The sequence below is a fragment of the Amblyomma maculatum genome, chromosome 5 (assembly GCF_055883805.1).
Source record: "Amblyomma maculatum isolate TAMU_Amacu chromosome 5, ASM5588380v1, whole genome shotgun sequence".
In the NCBI taxonomy this organism is placed as follows: Eukaryota; Metazoa; Arthropoda; class Arachnida; order Ixodida; family Ixodidae; genus Amblyomma; species Amblyomma maculatum.
Window position 1 is genome coordinate 72,651,451 of NC_139348.1, and position 26,440 is coordinate 72,677,890.

Sequence of the window (26,440 nt, forward strand, 5' to 3'; positions counted from 1 at the left end):
CCTTCACCGGATAGTTTAAAAGTCGCATGTATGTTGTGCTGGGTTGCAGCGCGGTCATTTAGGCATCGATCACCCTCATTCATCGCTATTCTTTACAAAGCATTTAACTTCTGTGTCAAACTCGTGCAGGGTTGCTTTTTTCATTTACAAGAATGTTACATTTATGTTAAAAATTTTATAGGAAGAATATTTATCGTAGCATATATACACACAGCGCTAGAAAAAAGGACATTAAGAACATCGAATTAACGTTCGACTGTTCGATGCTATGTTCGGCATAAATACAATAATACTTGCACGAAACTGAATGCATATTCTTCTATATATGAAGCGAGGCATTTTGCGCAACGTCAATTGCAGTCTCTGCTGTCAGAATGGTTTTTCTGAAACTGTGTTTTTACTCACCATAGCTGCAGTGGAAGTCAATTCACTAATTGATGTGACATGCGCTGGTGCTGAAGTTGCCGAAAAGAAGTTGCTCTTTGTAGCACACGGCAAAAAGCAACTACTTTCGCGTGTGTACAACTGGCGCGCGCAGTCGTCATGGTAGCAGACGACAAAAAAAATAAAAATAAAACGTGGATGCTGTAAATTTTATTGTTACAAAGAACTATGAGACACTTTAATTAAAGACGAAAATGTTTTTGTTTTACTTTGAGGTTCTGCAGGCTAGACAATTTATTCTTGCACAACGAAGCGAACACGTTTATGAATGGGGCACTGCGCCTCGGCCAGGCTCGTCCTCAACTTGTTTACGTTACGTAGTGCAGCGTTGCTCACATGCAAAAGACTTGTGCTACTTGTGCCTCGATTCCTGCGCTTGTGTTGCACGTGTCGTCGGCTGCGTCGATCCATCTTGATTCTCGCAGAGTCCAAGCGGTTCGCAATGGGTCGTCGAATTCCGAAAAGCCGCCGACACAAGAAACTGAAGTCCGTTGATCCTTTCCGCAAAGATGCCGGCGCGTCCAAGCCTGTCGAGTGAGTCACGCTGCCCGAACCCCACCGTGTCGGCTTTCACGCGTGCCTTTATCATCTCTAGACTGTGTTTTGGATGCTCTTTGTGCGGCAAAATTGTTTTCATTGCCGATTTCGCTACGTATGCTGCCCAGAAAACTGCGCACGCTATCGCGGCTACTCGGCTGGCTCGGCTGCCATCCAGCGAAGTGAGCGAAAAGTGGAGAAAGCGTATCCGTACTTTCGTATCCAGGGTCTCGCCATCGTTGGAAACGCTGTGAAGAATCGTTTGGGGCGGTCTTTTCGTGCATTTTTCTGCAATGCCCATTTCGTGCTGCGTGCCTTCCTGTCGACATACAGGCTTCCGAGACGAACAAGGAAATAAGGTAAGTTTACGTTTTTGCGACACTGTGTGCACGAAACTATATACATGCGTACAAAGAAAGCGCTTTGCATGCGCTTAGTTTCAGCGTCACTAACGTTGAACTAGTGCCTTGTGCTTTTGATTTGCTTCTCGGGCCGATCATTGCTTTGGCAGCTGAAAAGAGCGCTCTGAATGAAAGGGCGCCTGTATGGGAGGCTGCAAGGCGCGTCCAGTTTGGCTGTCAGGAAATTTACCACGTTGCAAACGTCTTTGCCACCCATATACGTTCCACACGTGTAATCGTATTTTGCACTGCTTGGTTGCTTATACTCTGTAGGCAACCGAGTAGACCATGATCTGTGTTCGATTAAGGCATCAAAACTTTTGTTAAAGTTAGGTGCGTCGCCGATGTTTGCTTGTTCTGTTGCACGAATCAAACTTTGCATTTATTTCTAGCAAAGCGCGTGCAAAATCTCATCTTGTAACACCTTTCAAATAAACCAGTGCTTCTGCATTGCGGTAGGTATTAATTATTAGTAGTGCAGAATAAAGTGACCAGAAAGCAGAAATTTTAAATGTAAATGGCCTGGTACTGAGCGCAGGCCTGTACCAGCCGCCGTGCTTATCAGAGCAGTTTAAAAATGCAGTTGATTTCAGAACTTTATTGAATGTTCATGAAAGTTATTCAGCACTTGCGAAAAACGAATAGATGACTTCTGGCATTTTGTCTGCCAATTTCTTGTTAACTATTAACCATTAGACAAGTGAGAAAAGTTTCAATTCGCAGGTTGGGATGCACCAAAAGGAACTGCCAGTTTCATTATTTCTTATACAGGAACATACAACTTTTATAGAAACGTGTAGAACAACACAAAAATTACTTGAAAATAAAATTCGGAATGAGAATATGTGCAGACAGTAGCACTGCATGGGGTGTTGTTTTTAATTTCACACTTTTGTAGTTTACATTGAAGGCAAGGGCACTTTCGTAGCAAGGCCCTTGCTACATGAGTGGTGTTCTCACACTGGTAGGTGAAACTCATCGAGAATATTTTCTGGTAAACACGCTCATCAGAATAGGTACAAAAAAAAAAAAAAAAAGGTGCATTACATTCTTGTACCTATCTGTAATTGAAAAAGTAGGTACAGGACTTAAAACAGAGATAGTGCTGACTGAACATTACCTGTACCTCTGGTGGGGAAGGTGAACATGAATAAAGTTACTTTGAGATTGTCAAAATTGGGAATTTGTCCCACCTTCGTTCTTTAATCAATTTCTGCCATGTGCTTGTTGTTGTGGTAAATTTCAGTTATTCAGCTTAATTTCATCTTAGTACTACTAGTTCTAGTTCCCCCCCCCTCCCCCCCCCCCAAAAAAAAAAAAAACAAAAAAAACAAAACATTTTCTGTTAACCAGAAGAATACTAAAAGTATCACATAGTTTTTCCTTGCAAATGTAGGAGTCAGGCAGGGTATATATTAAGAAGATTCTTTTGATTTTGTAGTAACAGAGCCAATTGTTTTTTAAGCATGAAAAATAACGGTGTAGTTGGTGATGTGGTTGATGGACGCGGTTATAGCAAGGACACAATGTGCTCTTCTAATGCGTGATTGGCATTCAGCTACGTTAACTTCTGGCCAGTGATGTGATTAGTTGGAGCTAGTGCAGTGTAGAAACCAACTTACTGATTTGGAAAACATGCAGCTACTTTCTCGTTAGACTCGCACCGGGTTAACAAGTCATCCACATTTTCCAGGTTTCGTTCTTCAGCCTCCCCTTTGGCAATAAGGAGCTGCTGGAGAAATGGCTGGAGGCCATCACGAGAGACGAGGTCAAGGAAATGAAGGAGCTGCATTCCGGCTCAAAAGTGTGCTCAAAGCACTTCGACGAGAGCGACTACTATCCCGGTTACATGAGTGGCAAGCGATACCTGAAAGACGGATGCATGCCCCACATTTTCACGGGCCGGGCGCCTAAGAGCCAACATAGTGACACCCCTGGTATTAAAAGCGATGATGTCGCTGTGGCCACAAGCACATGGAGGCCTCCAGAGAAGAAGCTAGTTAACTTCTCACCTTCGGGCACTGCAGTGGGAGTCAGGGTGAGCTACAGCAGCGACCAGGCTATTGAGACTAATAGGGTGGCCCCTGTGAGGAAAGTGACAGTGCGATGCAGCAGGAACTGGGCCATTGAGATGAGCAGGGTGGCCACTGCAGTGCAGTCTGGTGACAGCACTGTAAAAATGATTCAGCATTCTTGTGCGGCAGAAGAGGTTAACCTGGACCTGATGCAAAACTACCCCAATTTACCGGAGCAGTCTGGTGACGACATTGCGGAAGACATCAGCATGGACCCGGCGCATACCTACTGCAAGCCTCTGGAGCAGTTTGACGACATTCCGGAAGAGATCAAGACAGGCCCGGTGCAAACCTACTGTAAGCCTTTGGAGGAAAGAACATGCTCCCCGCTGTCAGCCTGGGGTATGCAAGCAATGGAAGAGAGTGGAAATGCAGATTCCATGTCCGATCCAGACACCGGTGAGGAGCATGTTTTGGACACTGGCATGGAGGTTCTTGTAGAAGACAGCACAGTTGCACGAGACACCAGGTTGGCTGGCAATCTGCTGGACGCTGGTTGCTCTGGCAATATCTGCTGCAGTGAAGCCGTATCAAAGGTTGACAAGCTGGAGAAGCTTGTTTTCAAACTACAGCGGGAAGTTGAGCGTGAAAGTGCTCTGGTGGCTAGCTACCAACGGGCGATGAACGACGCCAAAGAGGAGAGGTGTCGTTTGGCAAGGGCAGTGGAGCTTTTGGGGCAAAAGTGCCAGAGACTCGAGAAGAGCAGGTTCTCGATTGAGAACCTTCGAGACAGCCCAGCGGATTTCCAGTTTTATACAGGTCTCCCAGAGTTTGCCGTGTTTGAAGACATCTTTCACCGCCTGGATCCTGGGCCATTCGGCGACAATGTCAGACCAGCTGGCGGCAGAAAGAAGTCCCGTGCAAGAGACATGCCTAGGAATCTCACAGTTCGCGACGAGTTTTTTTTGCTTCTCGTCCGGTGTCGGTTGGGGCTGTCCAACCGAGACCTAGCATTCCGATTCTCCATATCGCGCAGAACTGTAATTGGCGTCTGCACAGCTTGGACCAGGTTTGTATACTTGAGGCTGGATCGACTCTTGCCTGACCCATCTGTGGTTGCCAGAAATGGTCGTGCACCTTCAGTGAGCTCCACAAGAGACACCGGTGACAGTGAAATTCTCGGTCTGGGCAGCGGTTTCCCTGATTGTCATGCGCAGTCGAACTCGGGGGTGGTTGTCACTGTGGATTCTGTTGACGGTGCCACAATCTTCATGTACCCACCCATGGACCTGGCATCCACTGACAGTGCCGGTCATGCGTCTAAACACCAGGAGAGACAGACAGGTGGCAGCACTGAGACGGATTGTCCTGTTGTTACCATTGAAGAGGTTCTGCAGTCGGTCGGTGTCCCAGCAAAGATTTCGCTGCTCCTGGGACGGCACCGGCCTGGTGACAGCAGTGTGCTCCAGGTGGAGGAAGTTATATCGCTGCGAAGAGACATAGAGTGCACAGTTCCTAATGTAAAGAATTACCGCATATTTGAACGGCCTCTACCTCCCTGCTTGCTTCCAGTGGCTAAAGAACTGTTGGCAGTGTGCACAGTCTTGGCTGCTTTCAAAAACTCTTCATTCTGTGCTCAAGACAAGTGATTTAAGACGTGCATGACAGCATTCATGCTTCGCTGTAGTGTTGAATAGGACTTGTCAACATGTTTCAGTCTTAAGTGATACATAATTTGTTGTGTGCCTCTACGTGGGGTGTAGACACTGCCACAAGTATGTTTTTATTCAAGTTGGGTTGACTTGTGCAGCCCTGCATCATATTTATTTTTCAGTAAGAAAATCTTCTCTGTAAGACTTGTTGACTATATGGAGCCATTCTCACTTGCTGCAAAGTGTATCCCTGTTGCATACAGCAGCTCTTTGGAGCTGCTTTCCAATTAAACCACCACACAGTCTGGAAGCACAGTGGGAAGTGGGTAGATTCACATTAAAAACATTTTTAGGTGGCACTTTTATTGGCCTTGCATGGTAGAAAAACTGGAGAAGCAAGACTTTTGGTTATCTGTGTGTTGCAAACAGAGCGCGAATTGGGAGTTGCGTGTATCAGCAGTGCATGAATGAACAGGCAAAGGCATAGCGCAGGTTTTTCAACAATTTGCTCACAAGCAGTTCTTAATCTACATGGTATTGTAAATTGTCAACCTTTGTTGCAGTGACCCATCTTGACCGGACTCGTTTCCACTTATTTATTGTATGATAGCAGCACAGACCCTTAGTTGTGAGACGATGGTGCGTGTGTCACTTTGTCCTGTCACTGTTGCATGGTGCCTTTACCTGTTTAGCACATGCTGACTAGCTCAACAAAAGTACATTTCTACACTGCCTGTCTGGTGAATAAAGATATTCTGACTTTACCATAAGCATGTTTTGAACAATCTGGAGGTCTCTTACTATGTGGGCTGCATTGAGAAAATTTTGTCCAAGGGGAGCCAGAAAAGAATTGAACAATAAGTAAATATGAAAATAAAGATGCAAACACTTAATAACAACAAAATAAATATAAATAAACCAAAATATCTTCTCTGACCAAACATTCCCATTCTTCATGGAAAAGATTAAATCGACACGTGCTTCCTTCTACCTAGGAGCTGTATGGTTGCCGCTTCAGGATGGCTCATAGAGGGGTACCGAAATGTTACCACGTTTAATATCACAGTCTGTTATCTTCTACAGGAAAGGCGTATACTTGGAGCAGGGTGGGTGTCCTTGCACCTCGCTATTGAAGGCAGCTGACACCCGTTTGAAGGTCATGCAGAATGAGGTGTCAGTGCCTCTTTTTTATTCTCGCAAAGAACGCATACTCTCTGGGGACGAGGCCTTTTAGCTGGTTTGAGTTGGAAAACGAGTCTCTGAAGCTGGCACATGCTTTCGGGACAAAGGCTGAAATTTGCGAAGCCAGCAGGCCACATCGCAGAGCTCCACGGGCTATTTTAAGGGGAAAGCCTTTTTAGGCTCACAGGCTGCAGAAATGATTACAGTAAGTGTTCATATGATCTGACAGTTAAAAAAAAAAAATCTGTCTCCTTTGGGAATCAAACCACTATCTCTCCGATCATCAGCCGAGCACGCTAACCACTCGGCCTTGCCGGGCTCACGAGAAACTGATTCTAATCTCTGTCTAGCGTGAGGACGGTAGTTGTAGTAGCGAGGATAAGGCAGTCTGTGGTAATGATGATGATGGTAGCAATGACAATAACTGCATTTGTTTGATGATTATAGTATTGATAATGATAGTAGGGACGACATGCATGACGATACAGTTTGTGAAAACAGTCCGGTGAAGTGGCTTTATTTTTTCTCTTAAGCAGACTTAAGCGCAGTCCTGTAATTTCTTGACACCTTGAGTTTAGTGATGTTGCCAGCTGTGGAATTAGCTGGGCAGCCATCAAAGAAATGGTACAGACAGCATGCCACTTTTCCTTGGAGAAGCAGGTAGGGCAGTGCTAGTAAAATACAAGGCCTTACCTATGCACAATGGAACTGTAAACCTTTGAGGGGAAAATGAAAGTATTAGCTGATAAGAGACAAAGGGGGGCGGGGACACGGCTCTAACTTTCTGGAGTTTTCAACGCGAGTGTATTGAAGGTCCCGTTAAAGGGAGAATCCAGCATTGGCATTGTGAGCAAAAAAAAAAAAAAATTGTGGGTTTTTAAGCATGGCTTGAACCTAGTGATAGAAAGCTGTGAGTGTTGCTGCAAATTTTTATGCAGACACCTGGATTTAATGTGCCGCCGTCACAACGTTTGAACGAACCTTGTGTCCTAGCAACTCGCTGTTGTTTGCCGCTACCAACTACCGAGATGTTTTCTGTTTCTTCTACTTCTTATTTTTCTTCCTCTTTTTCTTATTCTTCTTGTATTTCTATTCCTTCTTCTTCTTTTTCTTCTTTCCTCCTCCAACTCCTGTTCCAACTCTGTCTGTACGACGTGACAGTTGCTAGGCAACGGTCACATGGCTCAGTGCCACGCCGACGGCTTGAAAACGTAGCGCAGTGTAGCTTTCACTACAAAAAATGATAGGCATGGCACTGAAGGGGTTAGCTGACAGCTGGCATGGACGGGCACAGTCTTTGACGCTTTGTGTCACTTCACGAGACCACATGATATCAAAGTTTGGAGGAGCCGCCAACTCGGCTGGCTTACTTGAGGTGGGAAGGTAGAATCAACATTCCAGGACTCTTGGGTGTTGAGTGAGGCATGCTACTTCTAGGCTACATAGGCACATTTATACTGGTTGGTTAAAGTGGGGCTTTGTATATTGGCTGGCGGCCTTATTGCATCACACTTTTGAAGGTGGAGATTAAGTTTTTTTTAATTGCGAAAGCAATACTACTCTAGGTCTCGAGCCTTCAGCGTAGCGCGGCGGTAGCTACATCTTACCCACGTGACACTAAAGTGAGAGCTTGGCTACCAACTCAAGCAGTTGGTGTAGCGTGGCGTTAGCCACGTCTTACCCACGTGACACTGTGACGTCACACCCCACGTGACACAAAAGCGTAAGATGGGCTCCCAACTAAAGTGGTCAGTGTGGCGCGGTCGGAGCCACGGCCCAGTTGGCAGGAGCTGCCAACTTGGGTCTCTCGTTTCACATGGGACGGTTACGTCAGAATCAGCCTGCTAGGACCCTGCAATTCGCATTACCCCAGTAGGTCACTAAGGCACGTTCATACGGCTTGGTTAAAGCGGGCTTTATATGTGGGCTGAGGAAGAAGAAAGAAGAAGAACGCTCGGTCACCCGCAGCTAATGCTTTCGCTCAATATTTGGTTCAGCAGCGTTGAACTCTTGTAATTTTTTTCAGAAGATTGAACATATACACACAATAAAATGCCCAACACCCCTTCTGTTTCGTCCTGTGGCGTTGTTGGCTAAAGCTCGAAGGCTTTCACCATGAGCATTTACCAACTTGCTCAGTTATTTGTCCTGCTGTTAATGGCGATACTGTGAAGTCGGAGATAGAGCAGAGAGTGCAGTACGTGCTGGAGGACGGAATGGCAATGTAGCGAACTTTCATTCGAATTACTCGAGTTTTTGCACCTGGGCCCTGCAGCTTTTTCAGCAAGGGACCTTTCACCTTTGTGTGCCTGCCAGGGCTGTTGTGCTTTGACAAATATGTGTGATGCCTATCAGGTCTGGTGCTAGCATAGAGGCTGCAGTAGAAGCGACTTTCTGGGCCGAGTATTAATTCAAATTTGTGTTTCTGCCTTGCAAAAAGTACAGACGGGAGCAGCAGGAGAAGCCGTGAGACGCAGCTTGACAAAGCCGCAGCCCCCTTTCACTTGGCAGTGGCTAAGCAGCACTATTGTAGGCACACAGTGCAATAACAAATGTGATGGTTTGCGAAAGAACACAATGACAGTCTAGTTTTTCTTTGTGCCAGGGCTATGAGCTAGACTGTACAGGTATGTAACAACAAAATGGGTGCACTTGGTAGACACAGATACATTGTAAGGGTGGCTGTCGGTAGCAAACAAAGCATGGAAATGAATGTCTGGTGAGCTGAATGGGTCAAAATTATTTCGCAGGCTTGCATTTTACAGTGAAGAAGGAGGAGAAAAGGAGGGTGGAAGGCAGGGATGTTAACCAGAAAGAATGAATTCCGGTTGGCTACCCTGCACTGGGGAAGGGGAATGGGGGATTAAAGGGGGTGTGTAGAAGAGGAGAGGAGGTGAGAAAGTCGCAGTCTGTCAATCAGGCTAGTCTATCTTAAAAAGCGAAGAAATGCTTTGTAGGATTATAGCGTCCTTCAATACCCTTGGAGTCGCTTACACAGATGCCTCTTACGGGCTCCTCGCGGGTCCGGAAGCCAGACCCTCTTTCACCATCATCTATCTACCCCTGTCATAGACACTAGCACCCCCTTTCTCCACTCTCCGGGTATTATCTCGCTTGAGGTCCTCTCCATCATTCATGCCATTCAAAGTTTCCATTCTCTCCCACCTGTGCCTCAGTATATTATATACACCGACTCCCAGGCTGCTATCTGTGCCATTTAATCTAAAAGTCTAACACATCATCAGTCCAAGGAGCTCGAGGTCGCACTTGTTGCGCTGCAGTTCTGCCCCGTCTTCCTCCGATGGATCCCTGGACACTCGGGGATCGACGGCAATGAGCTGGCAAACCAGCTCGCCCATGAAACTCGTAACCGGGCACCGTTCATCCCCTGGCCAAGATCCTTGGAGGCGGTCGAGACTGTCTCTTCGCGCCACCATCAACGAATATTACAATGCTGCTCGCTTAGACCGCAAGCTATACCCCGACCCTCATCCTAATCTCTTCGTTTGGGAGGCTCATATTCTTCAGCAAATACAGTTGAATACACTCATAACCCCTGCACGGCTATATCTCTACAAATTCCGTCGTGATCCACCATGCCCCAACTGCCCTTCCCCTTATGCCAACCTTTCACACTGCCTATTTTCACATCCGGTTGCATTGCATCCGGGATTCTTTCCCACCTCCTCTTATACTATCTGGACCTGGGTGGACTGGCTTGGTGCTGAGGGTGAAGAACAGCACCTGCTTGTCCAGCAGGCCATCAGTGTATTAGGCGCCTAAGTGTTGCGCCTCAATAAAGTCTTCTACTACTACTATGAGCGCAGATGAATTTTGTGGCCATGGTCCCAAGATCTGCCCAAGAAAGTCTCCGTAAGTTCCGATGGGGTGAGGCTACATTCCAAACCTCTGCATCTCTAGTAGCGGAACCTGATTCCCGAATGTAAAATTGGTCAAGGTTACTTGCCTAGGTAATATTTCTACGAGTTGCAGGTTTTAATCTGACACTTGAGCTGTCTTTGCACAGGTTTTGTATTTACATTTCACCATGCCCAAGAAAGAAATTTGCACTTTGTGCTCACAATGATACACTGAATATGTAGGTAAGGTCTTTTTCTATGAACTGTGTAATATTGATGGGAATATTTGTGTAGAGAGGGATCACATGAAGTGCAACTTGTATACAGGCACCTGAAAGGTTGGCTATGTTATTAATAACTTTATTATTTACAAAATGTTTTTGTCCACAAACGAAACTGGGTCAGGAGGTCCATGAGTGTTGATTTAGGATTATATTTACTTTTTCTTTCGGCGTGTTACGGTTACAAACGAATGGCCTTCCAAGAATGCCTGTGATAATGCTTTTACAGAAACCTTCTGTTGTTGGAAAGCAAGAATCGCAGTAATTGCCCTATTTAGGAAGATTTTGAATCATGCAGTAACTGCCCTATCTAGGAAGATTCCATAATGATTGCTGTCAGTGAAAAGTATACTAATATTTAGAGTTTGACTTACTGCGTATGTGCAAAAGGAAGGTTACTAAATGCTGTCATTGGAATAATTGTAAGGAGGACACCTCCTTACTGCAGGAGTTACGTGAATGGTCAATTAACAAGTTAGGACAGTGGCGAAATACAGCAAAACAGCTTGTGAAATGGCAACCTCCTCAGCAGTGCTAGTGGGACAACCTCTCCCTTGCTTCCTCTCGATGCTTCAAGTTATGGAGTGTAGCTCGAAACACAGCATTCGTGATGACACATAATCCACTTAGCCATTGCATATTGGTTATGCCGAATTGCAAGCCTTGTGATGGATCGCAGCTATGCCAACATGGTCACGAACGGCGAAAGCGTAAGAATGCCTCGTTAGGTGGCCCAGCGCATATCCTTCACTGTACAAACCTCACTGTGCACGGTACAGTTGTGCGGGCTGGGCTCGAGCCCAATGCTTGTCTCATTTCTTTTTTCCGTTGTCCACCATGACTCAAAATGCATTGTTTTTGAGGTTCTGATGAAAATTGCGAACAATCAAGGTGGTTGCCACAAAACAATCGCAGCAACACACGCGGGCCACAACTCTTTACCCCTTTATGCCGCCCTCCACTAGCCACGGATTGCAACCGCGCGCTTGTGTCTGGTGATTTAAATGAAGTGATTAGTGTCAGTCAGGCTCACTTCCAGTTGTCGGCTCTGTTGTGGCCGAACACAGCGACATGCTGCATGAGCCTGCGCTTTGTTTTCAGTCTGCGAACGCGCAGCGGTCACGTGGGCTTGTGTCTCGTGTTGGCAATCGCCCTTGTGAGGAAAGTGCAAAATGTGGGTCACATGACAAGTGCTACATACTGCCATTTGGAAATGTCACGGTGCCTTGCTGCCAGATTATATCAACACGAAATTTAGAATTCCTGAATGTTCAGGAGGTTTGCAAACTGCATTTTCACTATTTGAACCATTCACCAATGCTCGAGTAGTGGAGGTGCGGTGCAAATAAAAAAGCAAATACTATTTGACATTTCGAATATTCGCATAGCCTGCCATTGGTTGTGTTGTCTGTTCCATGGTTTGTATTGATAGGTGTGTGAAACTCTTCCTTCTTGTATTGCATTGTAGTCCTCGTGCAAACCGGCCCCCCAAGAGCCTGGAGCAAGAGGTACCGCGCAGCTTCAAAGTCCTCTTTGATGGCATGGGTGATGAGGAGGAGCCGGAGAAGAAGCGCAGAAAGCGTAGGGGCGCCAAGAACCTCATCACTGGTGGGCACGTTTCCTTGCAACTTATATTCCTCCAGGAAGCAGAGGGCTCGCACACTCCTTGCTGGCCTAAACTTAAAAAAAAAAGAACAAAAAGTGGGGGTTTAAGGATCGCTTGAACCTATGTGGTAGATCAAAAGCTGTGAGTGTTGCTGGGATAGCCTCTGTAAGACCGCCTTTTTAATGCATTTTTTTCATAATTTTTGAGTTAGTTTTGGCAAAAGGAAGGTGCCCTATACTTTTGGGTGGACACCTACACCTAACCAGTTCAAGGTCCCATTTTCATATTTTTTCTTGTAAATTGTACATTGGTTTATAAGAAAGGAAAGGCACAATATCTGCCAGACTTGAGTGAAGGGAGATAGGTGGCAGTAGTGAAAGCAGAAAGAGTGGACGTGCCATAATGGAGAGCTATGGAGTAATGTGCGCTGTTATCGCACTACACAGGGCTGCCTCTCTGCTAACAATATTGGTGCACAGAAAAGGATAGGCGTTGTCACACTTGGTTGCCTCACTATTTAAGTTAGTTTTTGGGTAAAGGAAAGCCCAGCACACTTTTGGGTGGACACCATGGAATCGTGGACACCCACACTAAATTAGGTTAAGGTCACTTAAAGGTCAAATTTAGTGCCAAGCGAAGAGAGACTCTACCTAGCATAGTAAAGCTTTTGCTTCAATAAAAGTTGGCTTATAAAAAAAAAAGGAAAGGTGCATTGTCTGTCAAGGTCACTTGAAGGTCTAACAGGCTTGTGGGAGGACAGCTTTAGCTGTCCATGTTTTGCAACTGCACTGAAGTGACACTGGGTTGTTTTCTCTGACTTGAAGTAGTCGGTGGACTTAGCATTGGCGTCATAGAGTTATGCACTAATAATAAATAGATAATAATAACAAAGCTTTAGTGTCCGCAGTATTTGCACAGTGTTTTTCTGCTGCATAGTAGTATGTGCAATACATAAGCTTGAACAGCACACCATCGCACCCTAACCAAGTCAGTGGTTAGGTTTGCGATTTCAGTGCACATTAAAAAATTGTGGAGTTTTAAGCATGGCTTGAACCTAGTGATAGAGAGCTGTGAGAGCTGCAGCGAGTTTTTCTGCAGACACCTGGATTTAATGTGCCGCCGTCACAATGTTAGAACGAACCTTCTGTCTTAGCAACTGGCTGTTGTCGTTCGCCTCTACCAACTACAGAGTTATCTGTCTTCTTCTTCTACTTCTTCATATTCACCTTCTTTTTCCTTCTTTTCATTTTCTTCCTCTTCTTTTTCTTCTTTTACTGCTTCTTCGTTTTCTTCTTCTTTTATTTCCAATACACTATAGCGCAGCAAAAGACGAGGACACAAGAGATGAGAGACGAACACCACGAGCGCCTTTTACTTGTTTTCTTTTTCTTCTTTTTCTGTTTCCTCCTCTTTTACTTCTTTTTCTTTTCTTTTCCATCTTCCACGGTACCACGCCGATGGCTTGAAAACCTACCGTAGTGTCGCTTTTGCTACAAAACCCCAGGAAGTCAGAATTGTCCAGAGTGCTCCACTATGACATCCTTCATAGACAGTGTCGCTTTTGGATGTTAAACCTCATATACCTTACATTCCTAAGTTCTAGCCCTGTCCTACTCCTGTCCTACCCCTGACTGAAAGACGAAGGATCAAATTTCTTCCATGGTGGCTGCTTTTTAATGGAGGTGAGAAGCGAGGCAGCCATGCACTATATGGTGTCGGCGCACTTTAATCATAAAGAACCCCAATGGGGTGGAATTTTCTGGAGCCCTTTACTACAACGTCCCTCATAGCCTGAATTGCTTTGGGACGTTAAACCCTGTTAACCAAACTGAACTTTTATCTAGAAGTATGGCTTGAACCTGCCTGGCATGACCTTTGTAAGTGTTGTGCTAGTGCTAGATCCAAGAAATGCTGTCCAGCCAATGCTAGGGGACATCACACATAACATAGTAAAAGCCACAACACAGGATTTAAAAAGTCAAACCTTGGTCCCAGCCATTTACGAATAGAGAGAGAGGCACGAAGGAGCAGATGCATGTGCAGCACAGCCTCATGACACTGAAACTGAAATCGGGAATATATACCCCTTGAGGAGTGTGTAAAGTAATATATGTTGTGAACGGTGACAGCAGTGGGAGACTAAGAAAGGGATAATGAAGCGGACAGCAAGCCTTGACTCGTTAAGCCTATCTGGTGAGAATGGAAATCATGCCCACACTGAGAGCACTTCAGCAAGTTAGTTCTATGATGCCTATGTACTGGGCACATTCATCATACAGACAGCTTTGTAGTACAGTAGAATGCTGTTGTAGTAAGCTCGGATATATTAACGTGAAACTGTGGTCCCATGTTGCTATTTTTAGGTGACTGTAATGTTATTTTATTTTTTCATTTATAGTGAAGCCTTTTTTAATAGGAAAATGGTTATAGTAGGAAGCATGTTGCATGGTGACTTACTTCCTTCAGAATGTTAGCATCGTGGCACATGCACAGACTAAGCCATCTCAGAGTCGCCAACAGGTATTGGCATAATTGGTAGGTTTACCGGTCAAAGGCATCTAGATGTCTACAACAGTATGGCGCTGTTTGAGACGTGTTAATGACGAGCCTAATGAGCTGTGATGAGAAGCCTACTTTTTGAATGCTGTGGGCAAAAAAGCACTGAGCATGTATGGGAAAACCAGGAGGATGCCTTAAGAGTAGATGTTATAGCACCCTTAACATTGCCTTATCATTCTACGAATTGGAAAAAGAAGTGAGAGGCACACTTATCAACAATCAAATCTCTGTTTTTATTGATTGGTTGCACAACTGCAGCGTCATATTTGGGAGTTGCCGTTTTCACGCCAACGCGTTGCTACGCAGCTGTTTTGCAGTTGCTGTGCATAGCATCGCTATGCGGCTGTTGACCAATCAGAGCTGCTCCACAAGCAAGAGAAGATTTTGCTTGGGGTAGTAGTCTTTGGATTAGTGCCTCTGAGCTAGAAAATGCCTGGGATTGCCCCTTTTAATGGTTGCGATGTCCATCCTGTGCAGTCCAGCGTAGCAAGATGGAGTCGGAACAGCGGGGCATGACGCGGCCACTGAAGCCACTGCCTGATCGGCTTGAGCAGCAGCCTGACGAAACAGATGACCAGTTCCTCAAGCGCTTGGACCACCTGGCGGGGCGGGCCTTCACCGAGGCCGCCATTGAGAACAAGTTCAATGTGCGAGTCGATCGTGACGAGCAGGGACACACCGTGGTCGACCCCAAAGGTGGTGACACGCTCGACGCGAACTACGGTGCCCGCAAGCGCCAGTAAGTGGCAAGGCCACCTCGACTGTGGCCATCAATTTTTAATCTTTTTTTTTTAGAGCTGAAGAGTGTACCTAACAATTTAGCTTGCTAGCTGTCAGCTAGTTCATCTGCCGTAGTTCATATTAATCTTTTTTTTTTTAGAGCTGAAGAGTGCACCTAACAATTTAGCTTGCTAGCTGTCAGCTAGTTCATCTGCCGTAGTTCATATGCTGCGGAAAACTCAGTGGACAAGAGGAAGAGGTTTGGAGTTTTGTCTTTTTATTCTAGTGCGACCTTTGACGTGGCTCGTCTAAAGAGACCAAAACTCGGGCACAAAGGGAAAGAAAATAGAGCTGGAGGGACACCATATTCGAGGGCTCCGGATCAGTTTAGACCACTTGGAGATATAAGGCCTTAATCAGCATCATACAGTGCACGGGAATCTTTTGCATTTTACCTCCATCGAAACGCAGCCAGTGCGGCCAGGTTTGTACACAGGCTTTTTAGCTCAGCACTCTAGCACCCTGACCACTGAGCCACTGCAGCTGGTAGGTTATTGTTGAAATAGTTTTCCTTTCATCGAATATAATATATGGTGAAAACCACTTCATACTACCTACTGCTACTCTCTATTGGGGGCTAAAAGTTAATCGAGGCACTTCACAAGTGCTCTATTCCTCCCATACACATAGACGTGAGTACTGCCGGGTACCCATTGTTGATGCGGGGGGTACAAACTTTTCCCTGGCCTGGTTCTTGGCTCATCTGGGGTGTTGGAAAATGGGTCTCCGGCCCTAGACTGGGTGCACAAAAAATACCCTGTAGCGCCGTGGTGCTCTCTGGCTAATGCTTTTCTCACGACCTAGATATTTGTCATCACCACCAGCACTTTGGCACCTGGAATAAAAGGCCGAGCAACAGGAATGGTTGATGGTGCTAAAGCTCTGCACCCTTAGTCATCACTGTAGATTTACGGAGTTTGTTGCCCTGTTTTGCACTTGGCGCTCTCTGTTGGTTGGAGAGATATTGAGTCATTCCTGGTTCTCCTCCTCCCGGTTGCAGGAAGCGGAAGCTGCGGGAACAGAAGTTGAAGGAGAAGAAGCGCCAGAAGATGTCTGCGAAGCAACAGCAGAGCGACTTTGGTCACCTAAAAGGTTAGTGGTGTGGAGGGGATGTTACGATCGACCAGAGGGGTCGTAAAGGGTGTGCAGAGGAAAAATTGAAACTGGCATGCATCAAAAGAGTGCAAAGCTGGAATGCCAAAGAAAACTAAAACTAAAAAACGAAATGCAAGTACTTATTACCAGCTCTGGCTGTTATATCGTAAGCGCACTGCAGCGGCCACAGAACAATTTTTTTTCTTGTGGAGGCCACAATGCCACGACGTTCACCAAATCCTTTCCAGTCTTGACACTGCAAGTTTTATTTGAGCAAAAGGGGATATTTAAATTAGGGGTGTGCTAATACTAGAATATTCGAATACAAATTGAATAACATTTTCGAATTATTCAATTCGCAAATCGAATGCCTAGTGTTCACAGGACCGAATATTCGGTATTCGGGTGAACACGCCGATGCGAGATCTGCCATTCCTCTATGTTACATAACCTTTTTTACATAACCTTAAAGCTATGGGTTCGACATTAGACAAAAGTGAACAGACAACTTCGTTTTTTGAGGAAAACAAAGCAAGGACTATATTACAGACTCGAATACATAGTGCATCCGAAAAGGATAGAGTACAGAGAGCTTCTGGCTTGGGTCGCGGACTATAATGTTTAGTTGCGTCTTCCTCCTTTCCCTCTTACTGTCGGCGCTCACCTCTTCAGCTCCGAAAGCCCTGCGCCGGCGCCGTGGCCTCATAATTTATGAACGTGGCTGTTTACAGAGTGACGTTTGTGGGTAATCTTCATGGATAGCATTCCCGTTCCTTCCTACGACAGGGCACGCCCTTTTCATGTTCGAGGCTCCCTATTGGCTTTACTCTTTTTCAGAAGATCGCTGTTGGCTGGGAAGACGGAGGCCTGCAGCCGTTACATGTGTCTGTGTTCTGTGTTTCCATCTGGTTCCATCACACTCCATTTTCTCGTGATTTTTTTCAGTGCAGTCGCTGGCTTTCTGATTGTGTGGCACACATTTTTAATCTGCAGCCACCACTCAGCAGGCAGAAATAAATCCTCAGTAGCAGTAACCTGATAGAACTGGCACAAATCTGACCTCTTGGCCTTTTGAGATCAAATCACGTTGAGATTTGATGGGCGTCACATTTTGATACATTCGCGCTCTGCTGGCATCATTTTGGCCTCGTTCGAAAGATTGTAATTAAGGTTATTCCCCTATCTCGATTGGCGTCCATGAGCAAACGCCTGAAGCGGAAAATAAAGGGACAAAATTGCACGAAAAGAGTGCTGCTATTGGACTCCAAGAGCATATGACCAAACTGACCACTTTTGGTTGGCTGTCGGCGTCGACTGCTTGCGGCTTGGCGCCATTTTGAAAAGGTTGTAGTTAGGCTGAGACTGCTTAGCTCTGTTCCGTCATCACGATCACGGCATAAAATGCGGGAAGTATAGATTAGGGAGCGATACTCGCCTAAAAAACGAAGAAAGGTAGAGTAAGAGGCACGCCGGTAATGCGGAAACTTATCTGCAATCGGTGACGAAGCGCCAACACTCTACAATGGGCCGATAATGGCGTAGTTGGTGGTGCTCAGCGCGACAGCAACTAGCACTAACGATTTCATCGAGGTGATTCCTGCCGCGTACGGGCCATGCAATCATGACAATGCAGATGAAAAAGTGATACCTAAGCAGTTTTCATGGGTGTGACAGACCGAGCACTCTGACAAATGAGTGGGGCGGCAGCAGCGGTGGTCGCGAAATGGCGTGACGCGCGGCGTGCGGAATCGCAAACATTGTCGAAATAAACTTGCTTCTGAGTGGCACGGGCAATTATCTCAACGGGAGAAACTGTGCATGCACACCAGAAACCAGTCAGAACTCACTTCGATGAGCTGCTGTTAGTCTTGGAAATTCAAAATTATGCCAAAATCATTTTTTGCCGATTTCTCAAAATTGCATTTTGGACACAGAATTTTGTAGGAGCGATATCTCCTGTTCTTTTTTTTTTTCTACTAAAAAGATAAACTCGCAAGCTCTGCAGTAACGAGCTCATAACAAGCTCTGCAAATTTTAGCTACTGTTATTTACTAAGATTATAAAAATAAAATTTGTCACCAAAACGAGCTTCTTCTTTGGCAAGATTGACAAGCCATTATCTTTGTCCAAATCATTCTAGAATGCTCATTTATGCCTTACTGCAGTCCTTTGTGATTTTAGATCATTTAAATATAGAAATCTTCTTCAGAAGGTCGAATGTTTACAAACCATGCTTCCTCCAAACAAAAGACAGCTTTCCTTAACATATTTAAAGATACCTGCTGTAGGTGAAAACAGTTTGCACTTTTGGAATCGGTACAAGAATGTGTACAAATGGTGCAAATTTGCCCATAAATAAAGAAATGGTTCTATGTGGAGTGTCAACCTGTTAGCGGTACCTTCAAGAGCCAGTTTCCAGCAGGGATGAAGACCCTCTTGAATGCGGCATCGGAACTACAACTTATAAGCACTTCAGCACATGCTTGAATAAATTTGTTGCTATTCGACATTCGAATCGAGAAGCACTAAGTAAAACCTCGTTACAAGAGACACTCAAGGGACCTGAAAAACATGTCTCTTGTAAGCAAGATCTCTTGTAACCAAAAAATCTAAAATCACTGTGTTGATCAGTTTACTGCACATCAGTATATAGTAAATGCATACACATGCATTAACAGGAAATTGTTCAGGAAAGCTTAAAGAAATTATTCATACTAGTATATGTATTTTTGTTAGTGCAGAGTGTATTCCTTCCCAAATTCTGGAGTTAAGGAACTTCACTTTGCAAGTCTTCCTGTTGCTCTAATACCTTTGAGGCACTCTTACATTCTCGTCACCCTCAGATGATTCACAGAGAGAAAGACATCAGGATTCTAAGCTTTCATCTCGTGATCAAATTTTAACAGCGAGGAGTTAAAAATGCTGGATGTCATTCATGCATTTTGATGTGCTTCGTAGGTAACAGTAATGCGATGCCGTTTTGACTTTCCAATCATGGGGAAGCACCCCTCAGTTCCTGACATACACAACAAAAAGGACACTGATATGGAACAGAATTTAGCTAAGGGAATCTGAAGTGCATCATGTACGAGTTGGTACGTTCTAGATGCATTTCATGAGCACACCTGGGTTGTGTCTCTTGTAAATAGTGAAGAATTTACTCCACGGACCTGAAAAAGTTGCCCTTAGTAACCGAGTGTCTCTTGTAACCATGTCTCTTGTATGCAATGTTGTTAACATGGCAGACATAGGAAAACCAACCAAACCATTTTCAAATGTCTCTTATAACCGAGTGTCTTTTGTAACGAGATTTAACTGGTATTCGCACACGCCTAATTTAGATGCGATTTTTTCAGCAATTTTGCTTCCAAACATCATTCAACATGGCCAGAGCAAAGATTGCGTGGAGTTGTCAATGTTCCTCTTGTTGGTGGTAAACAGAAGTGGAAAAGTTGGGCAAGTAGTTTTCTGAGTGCAGCTCTTGCATCACAAAAAAAAAAAAAAAAAAAAAAAAAGAAACTGATTCCGAGAACTTTCATGTCACACTAAGATTTCTTTTTGCAAGCAATGAGAATAAGCACCATCTCCTTCTCGTTGCTGTCTTTATTTGTGGGTTCTTTTGTGGCCAAGAATTTTCCTCCCCTATATTGGTAACTGATGAACTAAAGAGATACCTTGGCTGCACTGTAGACACTCCATTCGTTCAGCTAGCTGCCTTCATTTGTGCAGAGAAGACCAACTAACCATTTTCCGAAGGTGTGCAAGGAACTATGCTGCGATGCTCTAACATCAATTGAGCCTACAGATGGTAAGGATTCTGGTGGGCGTGCCAGTGGTATTGGACACTAGCACTAGGCCATCTACGTGGGAAGGCATTTTCACCCAGCACTTGCTCAGACCTACCATGGCAGGTCTTGTGAATTGGTTATCGTGTGAAACACCACACTGTGCATAATCCTTTTTTTGTTTTTTTGACTTTGGTTGATGAGGCTCAGTGGTAGCTCTTTTTGTGACGCTTGCGCGCCCTGTAACGGGCATCCGGTCACTGTGCGCGGCCTCTCCCATGTGTGCGCAGACCAAGTGGCCTTTGGTGAGGTGGTCCACCACCCCCCAACCATCACGGCCCACGTCCGGAAGGCAGACAGCACCAAGCTTTCCAAGGTGAGCGGGCACTCTCGGTTTGAGAACGGAAAGCACACTGGCAGTGCTGGCTTTTTCCCTACAAGGGTTGAGGGTGGCACTCGCAAAGAGGGACTCTAGGAACAAGAGCAGAATGATAAATTTAATACTTTATTTGAAAAAACTTGCATTGGAGTTGCCTCAGGAGAGGTTTATAGTAAGCGGGAATCATGGTGTATTATTGGGTATGTGCACCAACGCATTTATTTGCAGTTAAATAGTGTACCACTGTGCACTGGTGTTATTTATCAATGGTGAAAATGCTATAAGGGAACTTGCCACCGCTGTTATTCTGTTACCGCTGTTACCGAGGTGTCAGAACAATAAACCTTCAGTTGTTAGTCGGCGCCTGTGTCTCGTCTGCCCTTCTCTGTCCTTTGTGAAGTTTGCGCTGTTTTTTCTCTGCAGTAACCATTATTGGGGATGTCACTTCTTAAGCGTAATATTTCCTCTGCACAAGCATGTTGCACTGTGTTATTAAGTGCCTAGATGGCTGTTAGCTTATCAGCTTTTTGAAAAAATGGCCGGCCACTTTTCAGTGAACTTACACACTATACCATCCTGGTGCCATCAGTGATTCCTGCCTACACTACTGTTGCAGTGATTTGTCGTCTCAACACACGGACACCGCACTCTGCTGTCCCTTTCTTGTCCTTGCATCACTGTGCAAAGCTTGCAGTGAAAGCTTACATTCTATGCTCCTCATACAAGTGAATGTCTTTATATGGCTGAATCTGTGGGACATGTGATAGTACCTCAACAACTGCTGTGTTTGCATACACAATTCAGATAACAAATGCACATTGTTTTGTTTTTTAATATAGTTCATTGTAGTGAAATTGTTCCATTGTGTGTCTAAAAGCTGTCACTTGAGCCACTTGGCACGCTGCAATTGCAAGGTCTCACTCTGAACAATTGGGTCTCATGTTTGGCTGATAACCTTCCCTGAATAGCTTCTCATAATATGGCCAGTGTGGTGACACTTCCATAAAGCCAGTGGAGCCAAAAAATTGCTGTTGTGATGCCTGATCTTTTTTTGTGGTACACACTCAGATTGCCAAAATGTTTATCACACCCATCCGAGAGAAGCGTTAGTTGTTTAGTGCACTAAATTATTATATATTGCAATTCACAATCATGAAAAGATTATTACCGGTGTGTATGACCGTTAAGAACGTTATATTTTACCGACAGCTGACAGTGCCCCGATTCTGGTCTCAGAATTACCAAAGCCACTCTTGCTGAAGCGAACCAATTCAATCCAGTGTGGCAGCATCCACACTGGGAACCCGTGCTGTACTTGTACTAGTAATTGTTGCCTGCAGCTCGTATGCTGATGCTTTTTGTCGCGTGCTGCTCTCACGCAGTGCTTCCGCATAGTGTTGAGCAGCTACCTCCCGTGCGTTTCGATTCTCCTGTTGCAGTAACTGAGCTCCATATTCACAAAACAGTAACAGAACGTGGTGGGGCACCAACACACACCATTCTGCATGAATAACATACTTTATTCAAGTAAACATCACTCTGGACTGTGTATGTACAAAGGTGGCATGTTTGCGTACAAGTTGGTATCATGACAAGAGTCATTGCATTTAGGTGTATTCATTGCCAACAGGTTAGACCTTATGAAGCTGCATCATGTTAGGGTTTTTGTCGTAAATGTACCGCGGCGGTTTTCCGTTCCACAATGTTTTTGCCGTACCAGTTCAGTTTCAATCCTACGTTTGAAATCTCGTGCCCTAATGATGATGCATGCTCACTGGGAGGTGCTGCCACCTCCTAGGGCTTACAAGAAGCACTTGAAATTTATTGCGCTGCCTTCTTGCGAAGATAAACAGAAGTGATTCCTAGCTGTAGCTTGTGTCCGGGTCTGCACGGCAAGGCCCTTGCATGATTTTGGTTACCCCCGTGATCGATCGCAAATGGCCTGCAAAACTTGATTTTTATCTTTATGGCCACTCCCTGTGCAGGGGCCACAGAAACCGATTTCCATCTTTATTGGGGCTGCTGTTAGCTTGTTTATCATCATCCATGCTCAGGGGGTTTCCCTGCTCTCCTTGTGGTTTCCTGAGGTTCCTGAGTTTGCAGTGTGGAGCAACGTTGACTCCAAAATACGGTTCCTAATATTTTTCTACAACATTTCCTTGACTTTACTCATATTGAACTTTCAGAATCCATAATAAAGTAATTTGACCATCTGGGACAGTTTTTCTTTCAAAAAAATTTGACCCTCAAAGGGTCAATAATTTCGTTTACAGTATTAGACGAAGCTGAAGAAATACAATTATTCATGTAAGCCTTTCTAATGTCATGGTCGACATTTTCGGAGCCCTACACTACGGCGTCCCTGATTGTTCAAGTCGCTTTAGGACGTTAAACGCTATGAACCAAAATCAACCAAACCAAATGCAATTTAAGGAGAACTAATGCGAGAAGTCCCTATCATCAGAATCCCGACAATCTGGCTCTCGTGTGATCTCAAAGTTAGTCATGGCATAGTCAAAGTCAAACTCCTGACCGCAGCAGCCACCCAAGTATCATGCATGATACGCCGTGTTGCGAGAACATGACAAGGAATAAGGGAAGAGGATACTATGTGGCTCATAGCAGAGTCGTTGCATATGGCCTCCCCTACCTACCACTCAAAAGCTGAATGCTACAGAAGAGAATCATCAGCCATTAACAATGTTCTTGGCCTCCCATTGTACATTATCACTGACAAGCTTGACGCATTTGTGAGTCCTCAACACATTGGAGAAATTCAAGGGGCTGTTCTCGTTTCCCAGAGTGAACAACTGCTCAAAACAGAAGCGGGCGGACAAATCCTACTATCTACAACGAGTTGGCTATCTGTCAACTTACGTATCATCCAATCCACAACAAACATTCCACCAGAGCGCAGAGCTCACATACCCGTAGTTCTCATACCCAGGAATATGTCAACGCACTCCCAAGAAGGCCAAGGAATAGCCAGAGTGGGCTTCATAAGATGCACTATAGGAAGGAGCGATAAGGCAGTCGATGCAGATGGAGTCTTATATTCCCCCTCATGGAAGCACAGCAGTAGCCACTGTAATGAGCCCAAACCACAAAGAAGTGGTTGTGACAGCCCTGGTAATACAACACGTAAACGCTACTCGCTGATCTCTTCACTTAATGACCAACTCACAGGCAGCTTGTCGGCTCCTCCTTGCCTGCTCAGTTCATATAAGATTGCTTCCATTAGTGTCAGGCAACTCCATGCTGAGCACACGCTATATCAATGATAAAATAATGTGGACCCCCCCGCACACTCAGGATTGGAAGGAAACGAAATAGCGAAAGGCCTAGCTTGAGGATACACAAGCAACCGTCGACCACCACATCGTAAACAACTAACAGCACAGGAACACAGGAAGCTAGGGATTGGAGACAACTCCAGACCAACACTTTCCCATAAATACAACATGATATGGGCTTAATGGCCAGTCCACACACAGCTCACCACGTACATGGGGATGCACCGGGCCCAACCACTTCACTTACAACTACTATGTAGAACAAAGGAGCAGTGGGAGGCCTCTCAGTTTAGGTCTGATCTGCTAGACCAACAATAACTGGTTCACCAGGCCCAGGCAGCACTATAGCAGCGATGACCACACGAGCTCTGAAATGGGAGCCCCGACAACACCTTTGGCATTTTATTGCAGAAATCAATGTTTACAATTACTACTACTTCTACTACTACTATATGCAAAATATTTCCAGAGCAAAGGGGAATTGGTTAGTCATTTGGGTGGTGATTTAGCTAGTTCCTGTGTAGTGCCTCCACGCAAAAAAAAAAAAAAAGAGAAAAAAAAGAAAGCTTAGTGTCTTCAACCACTGAGCCATCACCGTGGGTGCTCCTGCTCTTCATAACCGGGCTTAAGTAGGATTGAACCTCTGCCTTTTTTAATGCAATAGCGTTCACCGAAAATCTTGTGTCGGTGGCTGGCCACCGACATTGGCGCTTTGAGCAAAAAGGTCACGAGCATGACGCTGCCAAGTGATAGCTGGCAGCTGACATGGCTGCACTCTGACTGGACGTAGGGTTATCCTGACATTACGTTTGGCAGGAGTTGCCAACTGCCAAGTGATAGCTGGCAGCTGACATGGCTGCACTCTGACTGGACGTAGGGTTATCCTGACATTACGTTTGGCAGGAGTTGCCAACTCGGGCCTCTCCTTTCATATGGAAAGGTGACATTAGAATCAGCCTGCCATGACATTGAATTCGAATTGCCTATGCACAGGCACGTTCATGCCGCTTGGTTGTACCCTCAAAGGCAGAACTTTATATTTTTTTAATATATATTTATATATATATATATTTTTCACTGTGGCCAGATGAGCAACTGGCGTTTCCTGCCTTGCAAGTGGTTATAAAAGAACATACAAAGTGCATATGACGTTCATAGACCTTTTCTCAAAAGGGTTAAGGGCGCTGCCATATTGGGCACTGGGCTGAACTAGTTCCTCAGGAAAGAGTTGACTGCCCACCAAAACAGCCCAGTTAAACCAGTTTCTCTGAGGGTCGTGAAAAGTTCTGTACCAAGTGCTTCTGAATGTGAGGATACATAGTAGTTAGGTTGATGATGATGGTGATCATGCGTGCAGCCTGGCCAGAAAGAACTGCTGTTGACCAAGATGCTGAAGGAGGCTGGCGATGGACGGCCCGACCTAACCGTCAAGCGTCGGGAGCTGCCCATGGGGGATCGGCAGAGACTGGAGGCCGAGCGGCAGCGGGCAGTTTTCCTCTACCGCAAGATGAAGGCGGAGGCAGCACTGCGCAGGGCCACAACGTGACACGCACCAGACCAGTCCTCATGCTCGGTTACTTGCCATTCAGCGTAATAGTTATAATAATAATAAACATTATTCATGTAATATATTTACAGATTTGGTCAGGCGCACCAAAGCCACCAGTGGCCTGCAAGTACTGTCCCGTAGCAGTGACAATTCAGGTACACATTATACACATTACAAAACAAAACAAAACACGAAAAAAAAGAAAATATACAATCCGCAACCAATAAAAGAATTATATATTGCTTTAAAACTTTGTTCACGCTCAATACCAGCAGTCGCATATTTACGACTTTCCTTGCAGAGCAAGATGTGCTGTGATTTATTTCGAATTATCACAGCTATGTGCGACTGTTTTCACATTGTTCTGGTTCATTCTAGGGTGCCCATGCCAGGTTTATCTTGATGTTTCTCTGCCGGCTTTAAGTTGAGTGCTGCCAAGAGCAGCGGCATTCTATATTTTAACAATTGCCAAGCACGTTTGCTGCTATTGATACTGCCAAATTTTTCCTTTCTTTGTGAGTGCGCAAGTCGGCCCAATAAAGCATTTCTTTAGGAAGCCATTGTTGTCTTCCCAAGTGCTCTGCTGCCATTATGACTGTGTAACAATATAAAAAAATGTAAGAAAAAAAAGATTGAGAAGAAAAACGGGCAGAAAGGTTACAAAACTTGCATTGTAATTGTTCCAGAGATAATATAACGTTTCTTAGCTGCGTGCGCGAGATCAAAGAGAATACCCTATGTATTCTAGCAGTTTATTAAAAGTACAAGGAACATAACAGCGTCTCGTAGTTCGCCTAAAATGAGTCCGCAATCTTGGCATAATGCAGTGTCGTATTTACTGGTATAGCTTTTAATGCTTTATTATGAGGGCTTTTCCGAACGTGTTTTGGAACTACTGTTTGCTTAAACTTGTAGTCAAACAGAGGGTATCTCCGGGCTATAAACAGACTCTCCAATAATTGGCTAATGGATTCATAAAGTGCACATTTAACAATGGTTTTAAGACCACCCCATAGTCTACA

The 26,440-nt window shown here is 45.0% G+C and overlaps 1 protein-coding gene across 3 annotated transcripts; it reads left to right on the plus strand.

Annotated features, from left to right (window-relative positions):
- The first annotated feature begins 738 nt into the window (after positions 1-738).
- Positions 739-25,997, plus strand: LOC146188499 (uncharacterized). Of its 3 annotated transcripts, none has more exons than XM_084603806.1 (6): positions 742-978; positions 11,841-11,980; positions 15,015-15,276; positions 16,318-16,409; positions 20,488-20,573; positions 25,227-25,997. In XM_084603806.1, exons 1-6 carry the CDS (start codon positions 887-889, stop codon positions 25,413-25,415), a joined length of 861 nt encoding a protein of 286 aa, XP_084459932.1. In that variant the 5' UTR covers positions 742-886; the 3' UTR covers positions 25,416-25,997. The 3 variants fall into 3 exon arrangements, with proteins under 3 accessions (XP_084459931.1, XP_084459932.1, XP_084459933.1); XM_084603807.1 differs by having other exon boundaries at positions 755-1,340; XM_084603805.1 differs by lacking the exons at positions 11,841-11,980; positions 15,015-15,276; positions 16,318-16,409; positions 20,488-20,573; positions 25,227-25,997 and adding an exon at positions 3,076-6,116 and having other exon boundaries at positions 739-1,340.
- Positions 25,998-26,440: the final 443 nt, after the last annotated feature.